At 38.2% G+C, this 18,686-nt stretch overlaps 1 protein-coding gene across 1 annotated transcript in view; it reads left to right on the top strand.

The window, feature by feature from the left end:
* Positions 1 to 18,686, top strand: part of ANO2 (anoctamin 2, calcium activated chloride channel) — a 156,483-nt gene that overhangs the window by 29,756 nt on the left and 108,041 nt on the right. Inside the window, exons 3-8 of the mRNA XM_010004927.1 lie at positions 4,603 to 4,754; positions 5,966 to 6,020; positions 7,522 to 7,570; positions 9,297 to 9,352; positions 9,586 to 9,627; positions 13,211 to 13,275. Coding sequence (XP_010003229.1) covers positions 4,603 to 4,754; positions 5,966 to 6,020; positions 7,522 to 7,570; positions 9,297 to 9,352; positions 9,586 to 9,627; positions 13,211 to 13,275 — 419 coding nt within the window. The remainder of the gene's footprint in view (positions 1 to 4,602; positions 4,755 to 5,965; positions 6,021 to 7,521; positions 7,571 to 9,296; positions 9,353 to 9,585; positions 9,628 to 13,210; positions 13,276 to 18,686) is intronic.

The raw sequence follows: 18,686 nt of genomic DNA, 5'->3' as shown, positions 1-18,686 counted from the left end.
TGTAATCATTCTATTCTGAGTCACGGTCTCTGGTAGTGGATAGTCTCCTGTGGCTGCCCACTCATGAGCAGTTCCGTATCCCCTTCTCTTCTCTGATCAGGAGAAAAAACCTACAGTAAATCATAAAGCCCTAAAGGTACAGAAACATCTGGGGTAAAGACATCTAAAATACAGACAAATTACTTTGTTTCACTGCTATGTATTATATGTAATTTAGGGCATCCTTCTCTTTAAAGAAACGTATTTTGATCATATGGTTGAGGTTGGAAGGGACCTTAAAGATCATGAGGTTCCAACCTCCCTGCTATGAGCAGGGACATCTCACACTAGACCAGGCTGCACAAGCCTCATCCAACCTGGCCTTAAATACCGCCAGGGAGGGGACATCAACAACCTCCCTGGGCTACCTATTCCTCATTACTACCCTCATGGTGAAGAATTTCTTCCTGATGTCTAACCTAAATTACCCTCTTTCAGTTTAAAACCCTTGTCCTATCACTGCCCTCTCTGGTGAAAAGCCCCTCCCCAGCTTTCCTGTAGCCCCTTCAGGTACTGGGAGGCTGCTGTGGGTCTCCCCAGAGCCTTCTCTTCTCCAGGCTGAACAGCCCCAACTCTCTCATCCTGTCTTCATAGCAGAGGTGCTCCAACCCTCTGATCATCTTTGTGGCCCTCCTCTGGAGCCTCTCCAACAGCTCCATGTCTTTCCTGTGCTGAGGGCACCAGAGCTTTACCCAGTGTTCCAGGTGTGGTCTGACCAGAGCAGAGCAGAGGGACAGAATCACCTCCCTGGCCCTGCTGGCCACACTTCTTTTGATGCATACCAGGATGTGTTTGGCTCTCTGGGCTCCAGCTCACACTGGTGGCTCATGTTGAGCTTCTAATCTACTACCATCCCCAAGTCCTTCTCAGAGCTTCTCTCCATCTCTTCCCCCCCCAGCCTGTATTTGTGCCTGGGATTACCCCAGCCCAAGTGCAGGACCCTGTACTTTGTTGAACTTCATGAGGTTGGCACTGGCCACCTCTCCAGCCTGTCAAGGTCCCTCTGGATGGCCTCCCTTCCCTCTAGAGTGTCAACCACACCACACACTGAACCAACTGGGTCTGTGCACATTTTGTGTTGAAAAATTGCCATATAACCAACATCTACTGAATAGTATGACACATATTCAAGGAGCAACTGGACATGCAGTGACTGATTAGGGAGTTATGAAAACAGTCTTCAGGTTTGTAGCTGTAACGTTTTTTTTTGGTGTGCAGAAGAAGGTGAGAGTGATATATTTACCAACAAGGAAACCAGATCTCAAATTTCCTGAAAATTCACCCTAGGGTAATAAGTTGTTTTGTATAACTTAAAAGTAATATGGCGTTTTTAATGGGAAGGTTGCTGACAACTCTTGTTGATGACATTATTTCTCTATTATCTCAACAGAAGCTCTACCAGTGCACTACCAGAAACCAAGAATGACAGGAAAACTCTCCTCATGTCTTAAGTTTTGGGGTTTTTTTGCAATTAAAGACAGTTGGAAGAGGAATTTCCTGTGAAGAAAACAAAAATTCACTTTGAAAAACTGAAATCTTGTATGGTGGGGATTTGGCAATAGAAACAGAAAAATTCAGTCAGTAACCACTAAAAAAAATTCCTGGTTTTGTTCAGACAAAAGTTTGTTTTCAAGTCACATTAGGTATTTTCTGTGATGCTATTTTTACTTATTCAAACATCCAATGAAACCATAAACAAACCATTTTCAGTGGAAAGTATTTATCCACCTCTAAACATTATGAATTAGTTGCAAAATTATTAATTTTTTTCAAATGTTCTGTCTTAAATAATTTTTCTGGACAAATGTTGTGCTGGGAAAAGGTACTTTTTGAGGAATATTAACCAACATACTTCTGGATATGATAATACAGTTCATAGAATCATGGAGTGTATTGGGTTGGAAGGGACATCTAAAGGTCACCTCCCTGCAATAAACAGGGACATCTCACACTAGAACAGATTGCTCAGAGCCCCATCAAACCTGACCTTGAATGTATCCAGGCTTTTAAAAGTATGTTAAGAGGAAGAGGAGATCTAAGGAAAATCTTGGACCAATACTTGTTGGAGATGGTCACCTGACAAATAGTGGTGAAGAAAAGGGTGGATTTTTTGCCTCAAGCTTGCATTGTATCTTGGGCTGCAACACAAAAGGGTGATCAGCAGATTGAGGGAAGTAATTCTCCCCCTCTGCTCCACTCTTGTGAGATCCCACCTGGAGAACCATGTCCAGTTCTGGGACCCCCAACAAAAGAAGGACAGGAAGCTCTTAGAGAGAGTCCAGAGGAGTGCCACAAAGATGATCAGAGGGCTGGAAGAGAGAGTTGGAGTTGTTCAGCCTGGCGAAGAGAAGGGTTTGGGGAGACCTTCCAGTATCTGAAGAGAGCCTGCAGGAAAGCTGGAGGAGTTTTTGCAAGGACATGTAGTGATAGGACAAGGGTTAATTGTGTAAGATGGAAGAAGATAGATTTAGATTAGATATTAGGAAGAAATTCTTCACTGTAAGGGTGGTGAGACACTGGACCAGGTTGCTCAGAGAAGTTGTGGATACCCCTTCTCTGGAACTATTGAAGGTCAGGTTGGATTTGGCTCTGAGCAACCTGTTCTAGTGGGAGGTGTCCCTGCCTGTGGCAGTAGGTTTGGAACTAAATGATCTTTAAGGTCCCTTCCAACCCAAACCATTCTATTTTATTAATAGAATTAATCGTTGACCTTGAGCTGCCTGATCCTCTTGAGTTGGAGGACAACAACTTCAGGAAGAGTGACTTTCCATTTGTGGACAATGAATTTCTAATGGACTGTCTGTATTAGCTGAATGTTCATAAGACCATGGGGCCTGGTGGGATTAAGCTCTACTGAAGGAGTTAGTGGATGTTACAGTGAGATCCCTTTCAATCATCTGCCAAAGGTCTTCAGAGTCTGGGGAGGTCTGTGGTGAGTGGAAGCCAGACAGTATTAGGAGAAGGGTGAGAGGGAAGGCCCAGGAAACCACTGCCCTGTTTGTTTAACCTCTGTACCTGGAAAAACTGCAGAGAAGATAGTATCAGGTGCCTTTGAAAGGCATTTAAAGGACAATGCAACCTCAAGCACAGTCAATATGTTTCATGGAGGGAAAATCCTTTTATAGGAAATACAGTCCTATAGTTATAGGAGAGTCCTATAACTAATTTTACATCCTTCCCCAATATGGTTATATCTGCCTAGTGGGTGATGGGAATGTGGCAAATGTAATTTTTTCTGCATTTTAGTAAAATTTTTTACTGTGTTGCTCACAGTATTTTTCTGGACAAGTTGTCCACCTGTGAAATGAACAAGGTGTGCTGGGTGAAGAACTGGTGGAAAAGTGCATGGGGCTACATCTGGTTGGTGACCTGTCACCAGCAGTGCTCCTCAGGGTTCAATCCTATGGCCACTTCCTTTCAGTATGTTTATCTGATCTGGCTGCAGAAGCTGAATTCACCATTAGCCAGTTTGCTGATGATGCTAAACTGGGACTGGGACTGTTGACTTTGTTATAGAACAAGAGGCCTTGCAGATGTGTCTAGACAGATTGGAGCCAAAAGCCTAGATCAATAGCATGAAATTCAACCAGAACAAATTATGGATTCTGCAACTGGGACAGAGTCACAAGTCCCAGCACTGGGAGAGGACTGGCTGGAGGGTGTGCCTTGCAGAGTGTACTGGTTTGCAGCAGTCTCAGTACAAGTCAGAAGTGCCCTGGCAGCCCAGAGGGAAAAACACATCCTGGGGTGCATCAAACATGCATAACAAGCCAGAAAAGAGAGTTTGTGAGTCTGCTGTATTTACTGTTGGGGCAGCCTCACCTTGAGTACTGCAAACAGTTCTGGATGCTACCATTTCAGAACAATGTTCAGGTACTGGAATGCATCCAGAGGAGGGCAACAAGGCTGGTGAAATAGATGGAAAGAATGTCCTATGAGGAGGACATAAGCTCGTGTTTGGTAAGGTTGTCTGTATTTAAGGAAAAAAATCCACTGATAGTTCTGGAAATAGCACTGGCTGTTTCCTAGCACTTCACAGCAAGCTGAATCAGCAAAACCTAGGTTCTTGAACTGAAACTTGCCGAATGGCCTTGAACAGGCATCCTCTCTTCTAATGGCATGTGTACATGTAGTGTCAGACCATCCTAGCAATTGTTGCCCAGGAATAATTTATTCTGCTGGGGCAGTATAACTGACAGCAGGTAAAGGCCCTTCCTGCTTTGTCTGGTCCATCTATTCCCAGATACAAAGTCAAAATAATTACTCTACCTTTCTGTCACCTCCCTGCAGCTCCTAGTTTAGTTAGGAAAGATGTTCCTTGTATTAACCATTCTGCACTGAGTTTTCTTCTGCAAATAGCCTGTGAAGGACAAGAACTTCTTTTTTTTGAAACTCAAACCCTTATGGGTTCAGGTGCCAGCTGTTGCATGGCAATATATCTTCTTCTAATTACAGATTTAAACACACCTGTATAGCTAATTCTGTATATTTCTTTTTATTTCTTTTATATTGAAGTGGATTTTTGGAAGTGACATGCTAATGTACAATATTTTACTTACTCAGATGTATGAAATAACAGAAGAAGGGGGAATACTCAAAACATTAAATGAAATATGGTGCAAACTGACAGAACCTCTGCAACCTGAGGTGCCACAACCAGAAAATGCCAACATGAAATGCCTGTCTTACCCATTTTCCAGAGAGAAAGTATATTTGTGAGTACTTGAAATTGTGATGAATGATGACAAAAACTGTAACTTTTCATTTTAGTGTTGTCATTTTTTCTATCAGTATTTCAATGAAAATTTAGAAATTCATTGAGTATTTCTGGAAATCCTGAGGAAACAGCCAAGATGTCAGATTATTCCTGAATAATATTTCCAAGTGATAAAAGCATGTCTGCATATATTTATTGAAGGCCAAGTAAATAGATCTGAGGTAAATGAACATGTATTGTCACTGAGCTCAGTTTCAGTGGAGTAACAGAAATATAAGTTACAGAGACTTTTTGCCAGTGTTTTACTTCCTTCTGCTAGATAAAGCACCAGAAGGAGTGCAACAAATAAAATATCTATGTTTTTAGCTTGAACTGTAAAAATCCTAGCACCAAATTCTGCATTATTTAGTTTGCCCATTTTGAAAAAAGAAAGAGCTAGTAGAAATCCTATAAAACTTTTCCTCTTGTTAGATTTATTGTAGTAACTAAAACTTGGCAAATAATATGCATTTAAGGGATTCTTGACTCCTGCCCTTTCACTCAGAATAATACTTCTGGGTCCAGTTTGACATTAACCACTCCTTTTTCCCTCATGGGTGTCTCCTTGTATTTATGTCAGATAAATAAAATTCAATAATGAATATAATGGCCCACCCTATAATTTATTGTCCTGCCTGCCAATTTTAATTGATAGTGAAAAGAAGTAAAATTGAGGAAGAAAGTGGAAAGGCTAATTTCACATATTATAATTTTAAGGTTTAATGGGATGCAGAGTTCCACTGGAGTAGTGATTTGAAAGCAAGTGAAATGCTGACTGGTTAGTTGCCTGGAAGAGAGTAATGAAAATCTGCATTAGACTAGTTGAAACCTAATTACATAACCTCAACATGTTCTAGTGTCGAGGGCATGTTATAAGGAAAGATTGAAAGGTCATCTTGTGTAGACAACATACAAGCTCTCCTTACCCAAAAGGCATTTTGCATTTCTTAATATTTTGGCAATTTTGTGCCCACCATCACTGCAGCCCAGCCAGAATTCTGAATGACTGGGAAGCTGTGCTACTGAATCTATATTTCCTTTATACATCTGTTTTTCTTAACGGCTGTGTCTTTGAAATTAATTCTAAACTGACATCTTTTATGTTATTTTGCTTATTACTGCCATGTCTGAAAACATAACTGATTTGGGTTTTTTCTCTCAATATTTTAGGTATAACATTAAAGACAAAGACACGTTTTTTGACAACGCCACCCGCAGCCGAATAGTAAGTAAACAAAAGAAACATGTCATTGACTTCTTGTGCCAACTGTGGTTTGCTTTAATAGTCAGTGGTTTTGACTACTTTGCCAGTTTCATCAGTTTATATGTTCTTCTGTTGCTTCCAAACACTGAGCAGTCATAAACACGTAGGAAGCTGCCCAGTTGTCCAGGAGCAGAAGATGCTGTGTAGTTCTCACGGTTTAAAACCAGCCAGTAACTAAGCCCCCTGCAGTCACTTGCTCACTTCACCCCAGTGGGATGGGGGAGAGAACTGGAAGAGCAAAAGGGAGAAAACTGTCAGGCTGAGATAAGGGCTGTTTAATAGATAAAGCAAAAGCCACAAGCAAAGCAAAACCAGGAATTCCTTCACTGCTTGAATCGGGCAGATGTGTTCAGCCATCTCCAGGAAAGCGGGGCTCTAGCACACATAGCAGTTACTTGGGAAGACCAACACCACCACTTCCTTCCTATTCCCTCCATTTATATGCTGAGCATGACATCAAATGACATGGAATATCCCTGTAGTGAGTGGGGGTCTCCTGTCCTGACTGTGTCCCCTCTCAGCTTCTTGTGCACTCCCAGCTAACTCACTGGTGGGGTGAAGTGAGAAGCAGAAATGGCCTTAACTTTGAAAACATCCCTGTATTGTCAGCACAAACCCCACAAAACACAGTCCCATAGCAGTTACTATGGAAGAAATTAACTCCATCCCAGCAAAAACCAGCATAGTATGGAAACACAGCTACTGTCTCCTCTCTGTTGTTCAAAGCTGTTATTCAGCCCTGCTTCCTAATCTTCAACCAGATTTTATTCCTCAAAAGGACCTCCTCTGCTTCCTAGCTCAAGCAGGCTTTGATGAGAACCCTTGCATAACATTACTGAGAACCTGCTAGGTCTCCAGCAACTAATGAAGCAAGATATCAACTCTTTCCTAACATGCTATGTTCATCCATACAGACTTGGGCTTCATAGATATAGAGAACTTACTGATCACTTTAAATGCATCTTCACAGAATCATCACAGCTGGAAAAGGCCTCTAGGATCACCAAAATCAACCATCCACCCAGGGAAAAAAACAACCCAGCAAGAACAAAACAACAAATAAAAAGCCCCACTCAGACAAAGAAACAAAAAAATCTCAGTGTAATACTTGAAGTGAAAGCAAAATGTTTTTTAGAAAGCCATATCTTGTTGTTATTTTCTTTAGTGTAAAATTCTCATTGTACCTGAAGTTCTTATACTTCTTACAGTTTTATAAGGATGTGAAGCAGCAGAACTCAGCCTACAAATGTTAGGGTAGAAACATGGTAATAAGAGTTGCCGTAGCAATGTTGTTAACTAGTAGCCTCAATTCATGCACTTATGTATGAGTGAAACATATGATCTAAATATATGTGTTAATAAACTCTACAGAAAACACTTTGTTTTCTTTTAATTGCTAACTCCATGATGAAAATAGTGCTGAAAGATGATTTGTGTGTTATATTGCTGTTCTTTTCCACAGGTACATGAAATTTTGAAGCGCACACCTACAAAAGCCAGAAACAGCATGGGTAAGAAGTAGGGAAGATCATGACATGTGTTGTTTTGAAAGGAATTGTTTGGTTATCTCACAGAACATTCATTTTTCTAGCAGAACACAAAAGCAGGCTATCACATTTCCACAACAAAATCAGGATTGAAACAAACTTTCTGGTTCATGGTTGGGATGGAACATGGCACTGGGAGCTTGCTTTTCATTTCTACAGGTGCAGGATCTGGCTCAAAATGTGCATTTCATGAGTTGTTATAAAATTGGATCTGATTATTGCACAATCTGTTCTTGAAAATTCAATTGTCACCTACAATAGGTTGTATTATTTCTTTCAGAAGCAGGTTTTTCTTGCCATTTCAATAGAATCATGCATATTTCCAGGTTATTTTTGTCACTGGAGCTTTAAAAGTTATGGCCAGGAATGGCATAGTGACATATATCTCTTAACTAGGACCGTTTTGAAGATAATGTGATACTTCATGATAACCCTGAAATGTTTTGAGCTTTTGTTTTCTTGAGGTTCAGAACATGTACAAATGTACTTATTTTCTTTTTTCTGCTATTTTCTTTAATCAGTCGTGATGTCGTGATATATCCACCTGGTGGTGAAGAAGCCATAGTGCTTATCTGACATGTTTTCTGAAAGTCCTCTGTAAGCTTGATCACAATGTCCTGGGGTAGTGTACTTGGAAAGAGTAATTCTGATTCAATTCATGCATGTGGTGTTGAGGGTATTTTTCTTTGTACCAAGGAAGAAATATATTGGTAATACCTGTCTAGTATCTCAGACCAGAGGGTTTTTCCCAAAAATTTCAGAATGGTAGTTGTGTTATTTGGGTATTTTGTTTTTCACCCCTGAAGACAAGCTACATAGTTACTTCTCACTGGATTTTGAAAGCCAAGCAGTCTGGAATAGACTACTGATCTTAATTTTAATTGTCATCTTATGGAACAATCGTTTTCACCTGCAGAAACTGAGGACAGAATGGCTATGAGAACTCTATGTCTTGAGAGGCAGTAGTGCTGTTGTGTATGACTATAGCTCAGTAGTCATTCACTGGGGGTTCAGTTGTTAAAGCCCTTGGAGTCTGTGGTCACTGTGATAGTGCCATGTCCCTGTATCTTCCTGTACTTTTCACCAGCCTTCCTGTTTACAGTCTCTAGGACTCAGTAGTTATTGTTCTGCTGTGTCGGACTTAGCAGGATAACCATGAATTTGCTGAGCACAAACAGATTGAACTCCTGCAAATAAAGAGGTGTTGTTCCAAACTCAATGGGGCCTGTGTATTGATAAGAGGAAGGGTAGGAAACCAAGAACGTGGTTCCGTGAAAATAAGACCTGGTCTAGTATGAGACAATAGTGAGTAAGTGTTGGTTCAATCACAGTCTTCTGTGAAAGTAGGTTTTTTTTGTTTGGGTGTGTCAGTGGGGCATCATGGTTTTAATCATTGCCAAGCTTTGAGAAGGACTTCCCACATGCTTTCCTCCTCACTCACATGCCTCTTTGCTACTGGGGTAGTTCACTGAAGAAAAAGCACTATATGGAAATGAACATTTCTGTGGCAACAGGTTTTCCATTGCCAGGTGCTTCTAGCTTGGTAGATACTCATCTTGACAAGGTTCTGAATATTTTCAGTCATACATCTCGGTCGCTTTTGTAATGTCATTAACTTCAATCTGTATTAATCTTTTCTGTTTAAGGGTGGTCTAGCTGTTAACAATCTTTTTTTTTTTTTTTATTTTAGGTATTGGCACATTAATAGCAAACAATGTTTATGATGCAGCATACCCTCTTCATGATGTATGTATATACTCTTAAAAATCTAGCTCTCTGATAGCACCACTCAATAGTTTTTTGCTTGTGGCAATTAAAATGTATTTTAGGTATGTGATTCTAGTCTGAAAACTCTTACTTAAGTGTATTTCAAGTTGTGAAACCTAAAAGTAAAATCAACAATTTAGGAGCAATTGAGAAATTTCTTATTGAATTTTGTCTGGTTTTACATCAGCTATGAAATTATTTTCTTTCTCTAGGGTGAATATGAAGGCCAAAATGATGACATGAATGAAAGAAAGGTAAAACACGTAGAAAAATTAATGTCTTATTAGATTTAATGTGATAAATGGGAATTAATGTCCTAAATGCTATCAAAAAGCATTAGCCACTATTCAGTGAAGTAAATGCTTTTATAAATGCATCTATTTTTTGCATGACTGTTTTCCTCTGTTTCTGCATATACTTTTTTTTTTTCACAAGAATTTTTATTAAGTCTTCCATGAATTTAATTTAATATTTAGATGTTGGAATGCTTCATTTTTTCTCCACATGCAGAGACAAGATTCTTCAACCTTTCTGGAAGCAAAAGTTAAATAACATACAGAATTATTTTCTTTCCATAACCAGATGATACTATGATACCATAGAACAATGGTTGCTAGAATAGAACATTTTTCATTTGATTGATGCAATCAAAATCTGCTCCCAATTATTTTTTAAATTGAAAGTTTTTAGCTATAAAATAACTTTTGAAAATATATCATCCACCATCTGCAAAAGAGAAATGGATGCATATTCAAAGACTATGTTATTTCAGACTTTTTCATGTGTATGCTTACTATTAGAAATGAGCAAAACCATTTAAATACTGTAATCCATTAACATCCATTCCCTTTTGTTCTTTAATGTTAGGTCTTGTTTTGTCCTTGATGTACAAAACACAGGACAGGAAATAAAGAGGGAAAATTGATGGGAGAGAAAGGAGGGGCGGAAAGAATGAAGAAAAAGAGGATGTTTGGATGCTTAAAATATTTACTGTATTAGAAATGAAATTAGTGACTTGTAAATAACTTCATCAATGTTTTTAGCTATGCGATATTATATGTTAGTATCTGCCATTACTTGCTTGAAGAAGGGGTGAAAAAACACCACTATTTTGGCTAAAAACAGTGTAGTTCTTAAGAGTATAATCACCACAAATGATGTTTGAGTACTTGAAATCTGAGTTCGTAGGTCATATAAATGAATTTGATTTCTCTTATGACAGCTTAATAAAAATTTGAAAACTTAATTCTTTGTAGTTTTTTGGTGAGTAGTGTTAACATTCAGCCACTAGATGTCTTCATGGGCCTTACACAATTTCATTTGGTACAAAACTTGATGAGCAGAAGAGGCAAAGTTGAAAAACAAACTAAAAAGAAGCTTGTATATTTATGTCTGTTACTTTGATATATTGCTCATGGAGAGATTGTCTACTCTACACTTGCAGAATTTTCTTTGAAAGAGTGATAATAGTGATATAGGAATGGACTCTGAAAGCCAACTACATAGTTTACTGGCTTACAAGGTTAGCAAAATATTTAGAGAAGGTAAATGAACATTAGTCAATGGAGGAAAACTGGGTACTGTAGAAAAGGGGGGAAGAGGGCCTAAAAGGGCTGGTGTCTGGAAAATATTCACCCTACTAGTTGTATTTTGTCCTGCCTTCTTTTTATTCTGCCTATTAGGCTCAGTTATGAAGTGTTAAGTATTAAAAACATAAAAGGTTCTTCTCAGAAATACTTCATTGATTATTCACATATGTCCCTGCTGCCTGGCCATTGAATCTGCTGCACTATTGCTATGCATAACGTCATCTGTTTTCTATCTGAGTCTAATAGTTTCAGTGTTTAATTTCCTGAAAAGCCCTGATCAGGTTTAAAAGGGGGCATTTTCAGTTTGGTTTTTTTCTCTGCCCCTTTTTATTTTGCCCATTTTAACTTATCTGTATCTTCTCTTTCAACTGTTTGTTGTATGAGCCAAAAAAAATTATGAACTGACCCCTTCTTGGGTACTTATACCAATAAGGCAGCACAAGTAATTAAGATTTATGTACCAGGTCATAATATAAAAGGTTAATCCTTATTAACCCTCTTTGGAATTTCCTTGGAGAAAATGCCCTGCCAAACAATACTTTTGTCACATCCTATGAGAATTAGAAATCTAAAATCAATGAAACTCACACTTTTCCTAAGACAGCTGATTGGAGTAAAGGAATTTCCCTGTTTTAGTGTGATTTCTGCTTAAAAATATTTTTAAGGAATGCATTGCACAGCAGCATGCTAATCATTTGCCATGTGTATAAACACTGACTTGGTCTTTTTTAAGCTTCTAGCCCACTGGCAAGTTGTAACCCTTCATTGCTATCAGTATGTTTGACATTGAGAAATACATAAGGGCTTTGTTACCTACCTGGGAAATACACTGTTGTCATATATTACAAAAACATCCTTAGAATATTAGAAGCAGATTGGAAAGTATTATAAACTTAGAGAAAGTGCTGCTTTTAAGTGAAGCTGATAAAATGCAATAAATTATATTACAAAACTCTTTTTATCATGAAAGGAAGCACATTCCAGCTTCCAGTGCAATCTTAATCTTGTAAAATTGCAATGTTGAGTCAGGTTTGGTGTGGACAACACATGTGAATGGAAAATATTTCTGCCATACTCACCTTTGGAATCAGAACAGCCAGTGTTCTGTAATCTGACATAATGCCATAGCAAGCTGGTCCTGAACTGACGGCAATTTTAGAAAGATTTATTTTATTTTTTCCCTCTTCAAAATCCATTCTGTAGCTTCATTCAAAACACCTTTAAGGTCTAATAATTAAATAGCATTCATTTCCTTGCCAAAGAAAATAAAACCTAGTCTCTTTGTCCTTCCACAAATGCAAAGCTTTCCGCAAGGCTCTGACCTATAACAACAATACTCTAAAAGCCAAGATCCCCCACTCCTTGAATCTCATTGCTGAATTCCCAATTGCTTCAGCAGTGTATGGATTGTTCCCTTATACATGGATAGAAAATACTTTAGATCTCCTCACTTAAGTAAGTCAGTTTCCATATTCTGAACAGTACGACTTTGTCAGATGCAGGTTTCCAGGTCTTAATTGCTTATGTGATATTTATTTAGGCTTTTTCCTGTAGCAGGAGGAGCCATAATAGCTCCTACATAACAGTAGAAAAATGTGATTGGAAAACCTCATAAGAAGTCAAGATGACTCTCCAGCTACATAACTTGAAATTTCTCCACATTTACTTTAATCATACTGTGAACCTCCTAAGATGGGGCAGTGCCCTGCTGGGTGTCAAAAGGGACCACCTGACAGATGCAACTACTGCTAATTGCAAAAAACTCTATGTACATTGATACTAACATCCTCTCCAGCTCTTACATACTCACAGAACTCCATTGTGCAATAATCTATTATTTAGTGGGGAAAAAAAAGCTGCATACTTCTTTACAATCTATTTTGCAGATAGAACTAGACAGTTTGTAAGTTAGTCTGCAACTAAGATGATGAGTTCCATCTATTACAGATTTTGAAAAAATCTGAGTTCCTTTTTTTCTATTAAAGAATTAAAATGGTTTGGAGGTGGTGGGTATGTGAGGAAAGATGTGCACACACCATCCATGCATTGCTGGCCTGGTTAGAGTCTTCCATAACTGAAAAATGTTAGATAGAACTTGGAAGTTTATACTGAAGTATGGGAAAGTATTTTATTTTTTTTGGTACAGATATTTTTAACTCTTAGAAGATGTTTGTGAAAACAGATGGGAGTGCTTGTTTTGAGTTAATTTTCTCTTTTTGTTTCTGTTTGGGTTTTGTTTTTAATTTAGTTACTGTATCAGGAGTGGGCAAGATACGGAGCATTTTACAAGTTTCAGCCTATTGACCTCATAAGGTAATATATACTTGTAAAAAAGCACTAAGAATCCTGGTTCTTAGCTGATGCAGACTAATTAAGTTCCTTCCAGTTACTTTAGCAAATGAAATCTTGATCAGAGCATTAAAAACAATGCTCTCACTGCTCTTCTGTGCATCTGATGATAGTTTACTGTAACCAAAATGCAATGAACAATGATGTTTGTTTGCTTTTGTATAGGGCTTATTCCTGGAAGAATGGAATACTTCAGATTGTTTTAAAAAAAATCATTCAGTCTTTCAAAACAGAGGAATTTCTGTTTACGTTGATTAATTTTTATTGGACAGTATGGTCACAAAGTCTGGTGAAGCTCATGTTCACATCAACTATCAGTATGAAAGTACATGAAGGTTTGAATTTCGATTTTTTTTTACCCCTGGTTTTAGATGTTTTGTGCATCTGAACACACCCACGTGTGTTCCAGTGGGTTTTTTTGTGTATCTTGAATTTTCATGTTACAAATATAGGAAAAGTTGGGCTTAAAATAAAACAAAGCAACTGTGTTATTTAAGGAATTTCCACAGTGCCTCTACAAGAAAGCCAAACCAAATCTATTTTAGCTGTATACTATAAATAATGAGTAAAGAAAAGGAAATGTTTGTGAAAACTTCTGAAGTATTCTTATATATCTGTCTAGGAATGAGTGAACTGTGATATTAACAAACAAAAAACAAGATTACAACACCTGGCATGTTGTTTGTAAATATTACAAATGTTAAGTCATGCTGTGACTGGCTAGAGGGGTTTTTTTTGAGTTTTACCAGACTTGACAGTTCAGCTGAATTAAAAATAGAGGTACATCTGCTTACACTCCATCTTCGTTTGTATTTTGCTGTCTACATTATAATGTTTCACTCTGCTAATATGATTTCATAGAAATTTTGTGGTTTAAACTTCCGTGAGGAAGAAAAAAAGGACCAGACATGTGTGATTGATTCTCTGTTCTGAGATTATTTTTCTTGCTTTTATCTTCCCTACTTTGCTTGAATGCAAGTTTGACTGTTGCCACTAAAATAAATGTGGTTTTTATTTTCTGGGTAATGTTAGAGTTTTAGAGTATATACACCTGAAGAATTATCATCCTTTTCTTTCTGCAACTGAACTAGTGTTTTACACCTCTGTACTGCAGGGGGGATTTCAAGCTCAGTCTGCTGGCTGCTTATTCCCTTGCCATCAGCCATGCTTTGTCAATTTTGATAATTTACTGTGATCCTTTTTTCTTAGATTGATCAGATTATACTCAACTCTTTTTTTCTGGTTATAGGAGCACTGTGTAACTTAACAAGTTTATATTCAGGCTTTGATGGACAGAAGCAGAAGCATTTATTTTACCTTATATTCAAAGCCTGTTCTGCTTGATGTTTTCAAATACATTAACTCTGTTCACGTATGTTGCTTAAATAATATTTACATCCCCAAACTCATCAGACTTTTAGTTTAGTATTTAATACAACCTGCAAGATTGTGAATAGTTTAAACTGTTCTTGATTCACCATTATACAGTAAGAAAGCAAACTGAAAGTAATTCTTTAACCAAAGTACCTATGCTAGACAACTAGGTATGACACAGTAGAATTGTTATTAGAAATAATTCCTGATGTCTCAGTTCCTTACTTCTGACCCTACAGTTGTTGCCAGTTTCCAAGTGATTGCACACCAAAGCAAGGAACCACATATTTGTGGTGCCCAGTCTTGGCACAGACTGGGGATTCTTTGAGGTCCCTTCTAAGGTCTGATAGGCTGAGGGACTGGTAACTGCACAGTCAGTCTTGGAATACTTTCAAATTCTTAAAAATGTAGAAACAACTAAGGGACCATTATGATATTTGCTGACATTTCTATTCACCCCTGTGTTTTAATTTATAAAAATACTCTGATCTGGTTCTATGCACCTATTTGGGCTATAAGAAAAAGCTATTTTTTTTTTGTTTTTTTGCAAATTAAGAAATGCAGTTGTCAGTGAGGAGGCTGTCACCAAATGAGAACACACGTTTCTATTCTACAGCAAAACAATTTAGGTTAAAAACTTTAAGGGAATATATAGTGCAGATCATGCAGATGGTACAGTGTGAACTGAGGGTTGATTTGTAAAATGTTTATAACATCCAGTCTCTCAGTGCACATCCACATATTAAATAATATTGCTTAAAGCAAAGCCTGGTTAATAAAGGGTTTTGTTTGCAAAAGCATATGAATGTCTAAATATAGCCATATGAATACAGTTTTTGCCTTTCATATATGCCTATTTTCAAGCCGGATGAAGAGAATGATGTGCAGTGTTTTTTTGTGAGGAAAATTACAAATTATTTGTTAACAGATATCTTAGGCTAGAAGTATTGAAAACACACTACCTCCTCCTTCAGTCACCCTTAGACTCGGAAGGTATAAGTGATATATTGACAAGTAGAGAGTGAAAGTTGCAGTTCTAGGGCGTGCAGGGCTCTAGAAGTTTGACAAACTTTTCCTCATCCTAATTTAAATATTGGTTTCCACTGAAGTTTCTCTGGTGAATCTTTCTTGTAGGAATGCACTTATCAACAGCACTTCCTCTCAATCCTTGTAATATAATTTACAAGGTGCTATAAAAACCTATCTATGGTTCACTGTTTTTTCTTGATAATGCTCTTTCCTCAAATGAAAAGGAATTCAAACCCACTTTTTAGCAGGTTTTGCAGTTACATGTGTTCTTTTCCTATGGGGTAATACTAGGGTTGATCTAGAGACAGGGAGGACACTCCCTGGGCACTTTAAGAACCTGCATAAAGAAACAGGTTTTATTATTCCTTTATAAATGTTGTAGTAAGTTGTTCAAAGAATTCTGGCATGAATAGGTAGTGAATAGAGACCTCTGGAGGTCTCTAGACCTATTCTCTGCTCAAGGCAGGGCTGGCTTGAGAGCCTCATGAATTTGATCATGAGTTATGAAATTTCCCATGATGGAGATCACAAGGAGATCTGGGGACCCAGATCTCCTTGTGCTCCCAGGTCAGTGCTGCATGACACGTGGGGAAGATTTTTTTCCTGCTCTTCAGACACAATTTTCCTTCATACAACCTAGAACTGTTGTCTCTAGTCTTTTAGCAGTGCACCTCTAGCAAGTTACAGCAGGTCAAGAAAGCACAGTGTAAGAAATGCAATAGAATTGTAATGAGTTGTATTTCTGGGTGAATTCAATCTTTATCACTTAGGAGCTTGAAATAACAGACCAAGTGACTATGCTAAGGTTACTGGTATCTCAAAGAGGTGGTTATACTTCTGAGACAAAAGCTTACTTAACTCCTGGAAAACTGGCACGTTATCTTCATAATAGACATCTTGGAAGAACTTGCAGATGGAAGCCTGTGTATGAAGTGAAATTCCAGATAGGGGACCACTGCCACAGACCAGAGGTCGCCTTTTGCTATCTTATTATTAATAAAAAAATACCATACCCTATGGGAGTCAAGCAGAGCCAGCTGTTTTTTAATTGAGGTGGAACTTATTTTAATATTAGGGCTTCTAAAAGGTCCCACCTCATCAGCTCCTTCCAACCCATACCATTTTTTGTCTTTCCATTTCTTATTGCTAGGACTTCACCTCACTTAATAACTAGCAGGCTGCATTATCTAGAGCATGATTATTTTCAAAGCTCCCTGTGCCTGTGTATGCTTCTCTTGCTGTAAAGGCTAAAGCTAGGAAGACACAGTCATTGTAAAGATTAAGACTGTGTATGTAATAACTCTTTTTGCAGTAGCAGGTAGAAAAGTGTTTTAACCAGAATGTTATTTATAGTGTATAGCATGCAAATGAAAACCTGGGAGTTGCTCTTACTCAGACTGTCTGCCTAATATATTTCTTCCTTCCTATTTATAACTATGTTTTTCTTTTGTATGGAAAATTGTTTCAACTTCATGTGTAATGAATTTTGGCTCTTCATTGCAGTGTATCCATATTGAATCTGCTCTTGATGAAACAGTCCCCAGCTCCCCAGTGCTCCTGCATGCTGTCTCCCTGAAGCAGAGCAGCCTGCAGCTTTCTCTCCCTGCTAGTTTTTAAAGCTATGACAGACCTATGATATTCTGAAGTTTGATTGTCCTAGCTCTGGATACTGTTGCCTTAACTTTCAGTGTCTTGGGGCCCATGTAGTGCAGTGTTCAATGTAAGCAATCAGGCCTCAACATTTTTATTACTGGTTTGCCTGGCATATCTGCTTAGTCTATTTAGGACAGGGTAGTTTTAAAGGAGCAAAATAAACAGTAAAATAGGAAAAGAGGAATCCTACTGAAATAACGTTTTTATTGTCTATAGAGAGAAGATAGAAGATTCGTACTTGGCAAAAGTGTGGTAAAAATAAATTTATGGTCCAGTATTTCTCTAAATGTAGCCATCTATCCTGCTTAACACATCAGCAGATAAGTGCTTCTTTCACCACTGTTCTTTGTAGGCACATCATCATCTCTGGAAAGAAAACGTTTATCTCCACATGTTGTCTAGAACTCCAAGAGTTTTTAAATAAATGTCTGCAGTGCCCTCCTTAATTCTAGAGGTACACTCAAAGGTTTTCAGTCATTCTTTGTGCCAACTTTGGGTTTATTGTTGGTAGTGTTTGGGTTTATTGCATAGTACTGCATACTCTACTATGTGTTTTAATTACTCTGCTTCCGTATCACTCATCTGTTATTATTGAGAATTAAGCTGACTGGATGTCCAATTTTATTTATGCAGTGTAGCTACTTTGTCAGAAAGCAACCTCATCATGTCTTATCCCACAGGGAGTGAACAACCTTTCTCTAATGCTGGCCTGATCAATCCAGAACAGTATGTTGGGATAGATGTATATACAACATCCCACCCTGTAGTGGGCTGGCTGACACAGCAGGTCAGTCTTACAGTTCCCTCATGAGAGCAGAGTAGAGAGGGAGAATTACCTCTATCTTTTCTGGAATCAAACTTTCCAAGCAGGGAATACTGAGGTCTGCCTCCCATATGCAGCCAGCAGACTGAGAGCTGGGAGTTCCCTTCACCACCCCCCTGTGCAAGGCTCAAATGACTATCACCAGCTTCCATAAGGCTGCAGGAAGAAAAGAAAATTCCACCATGGCAGTGCAGTGTAATAACCAGCTCCTGAAGTCTGGAAAATTATGTTTTGATCTTTTCTCTATGCTAAAGCAAATGCTAGGTCAGGTGGTTATATACAACCTTATAATACATCACTTACAGCCTGGGGTCTATACAGTATTACAATGAGCAGCTTTTCTCTACCCGACAGTTTATTTTCTATTCAACAGAAATGCCTTTTCTGTGGAAAATAAGCATGTTTCAGGTTTACACATTGATTCTTTTCTTTTATAGCATCTTCTCATAACTGTGTGCCAGTGGGGTTCTTCTCCTTTTTTGGGGTTCTCTTTCCC

The sequence above is a fragment of the Chaetura pelagica genome, unplaced genomic scaffold (genome assembly GCF_000747805.2).
Source record: "Chaetura pelagica isolate M959 unplaced genomic scaffold, ChaPel_1.0 scaffold429, whole genome shotgun sequence".
NCBI classification, from domain to species: domain Eukaryota; kingdom Metazoa; phylum Chordata; class Aves; order Apodiformes; family Apodidae; genus Chaetura; species Chaetura pelagica.
Note: the sequence above shows the minus strand (reverse complement) of the source record. Positions and strands in the feature narration are given on the sequence as shown.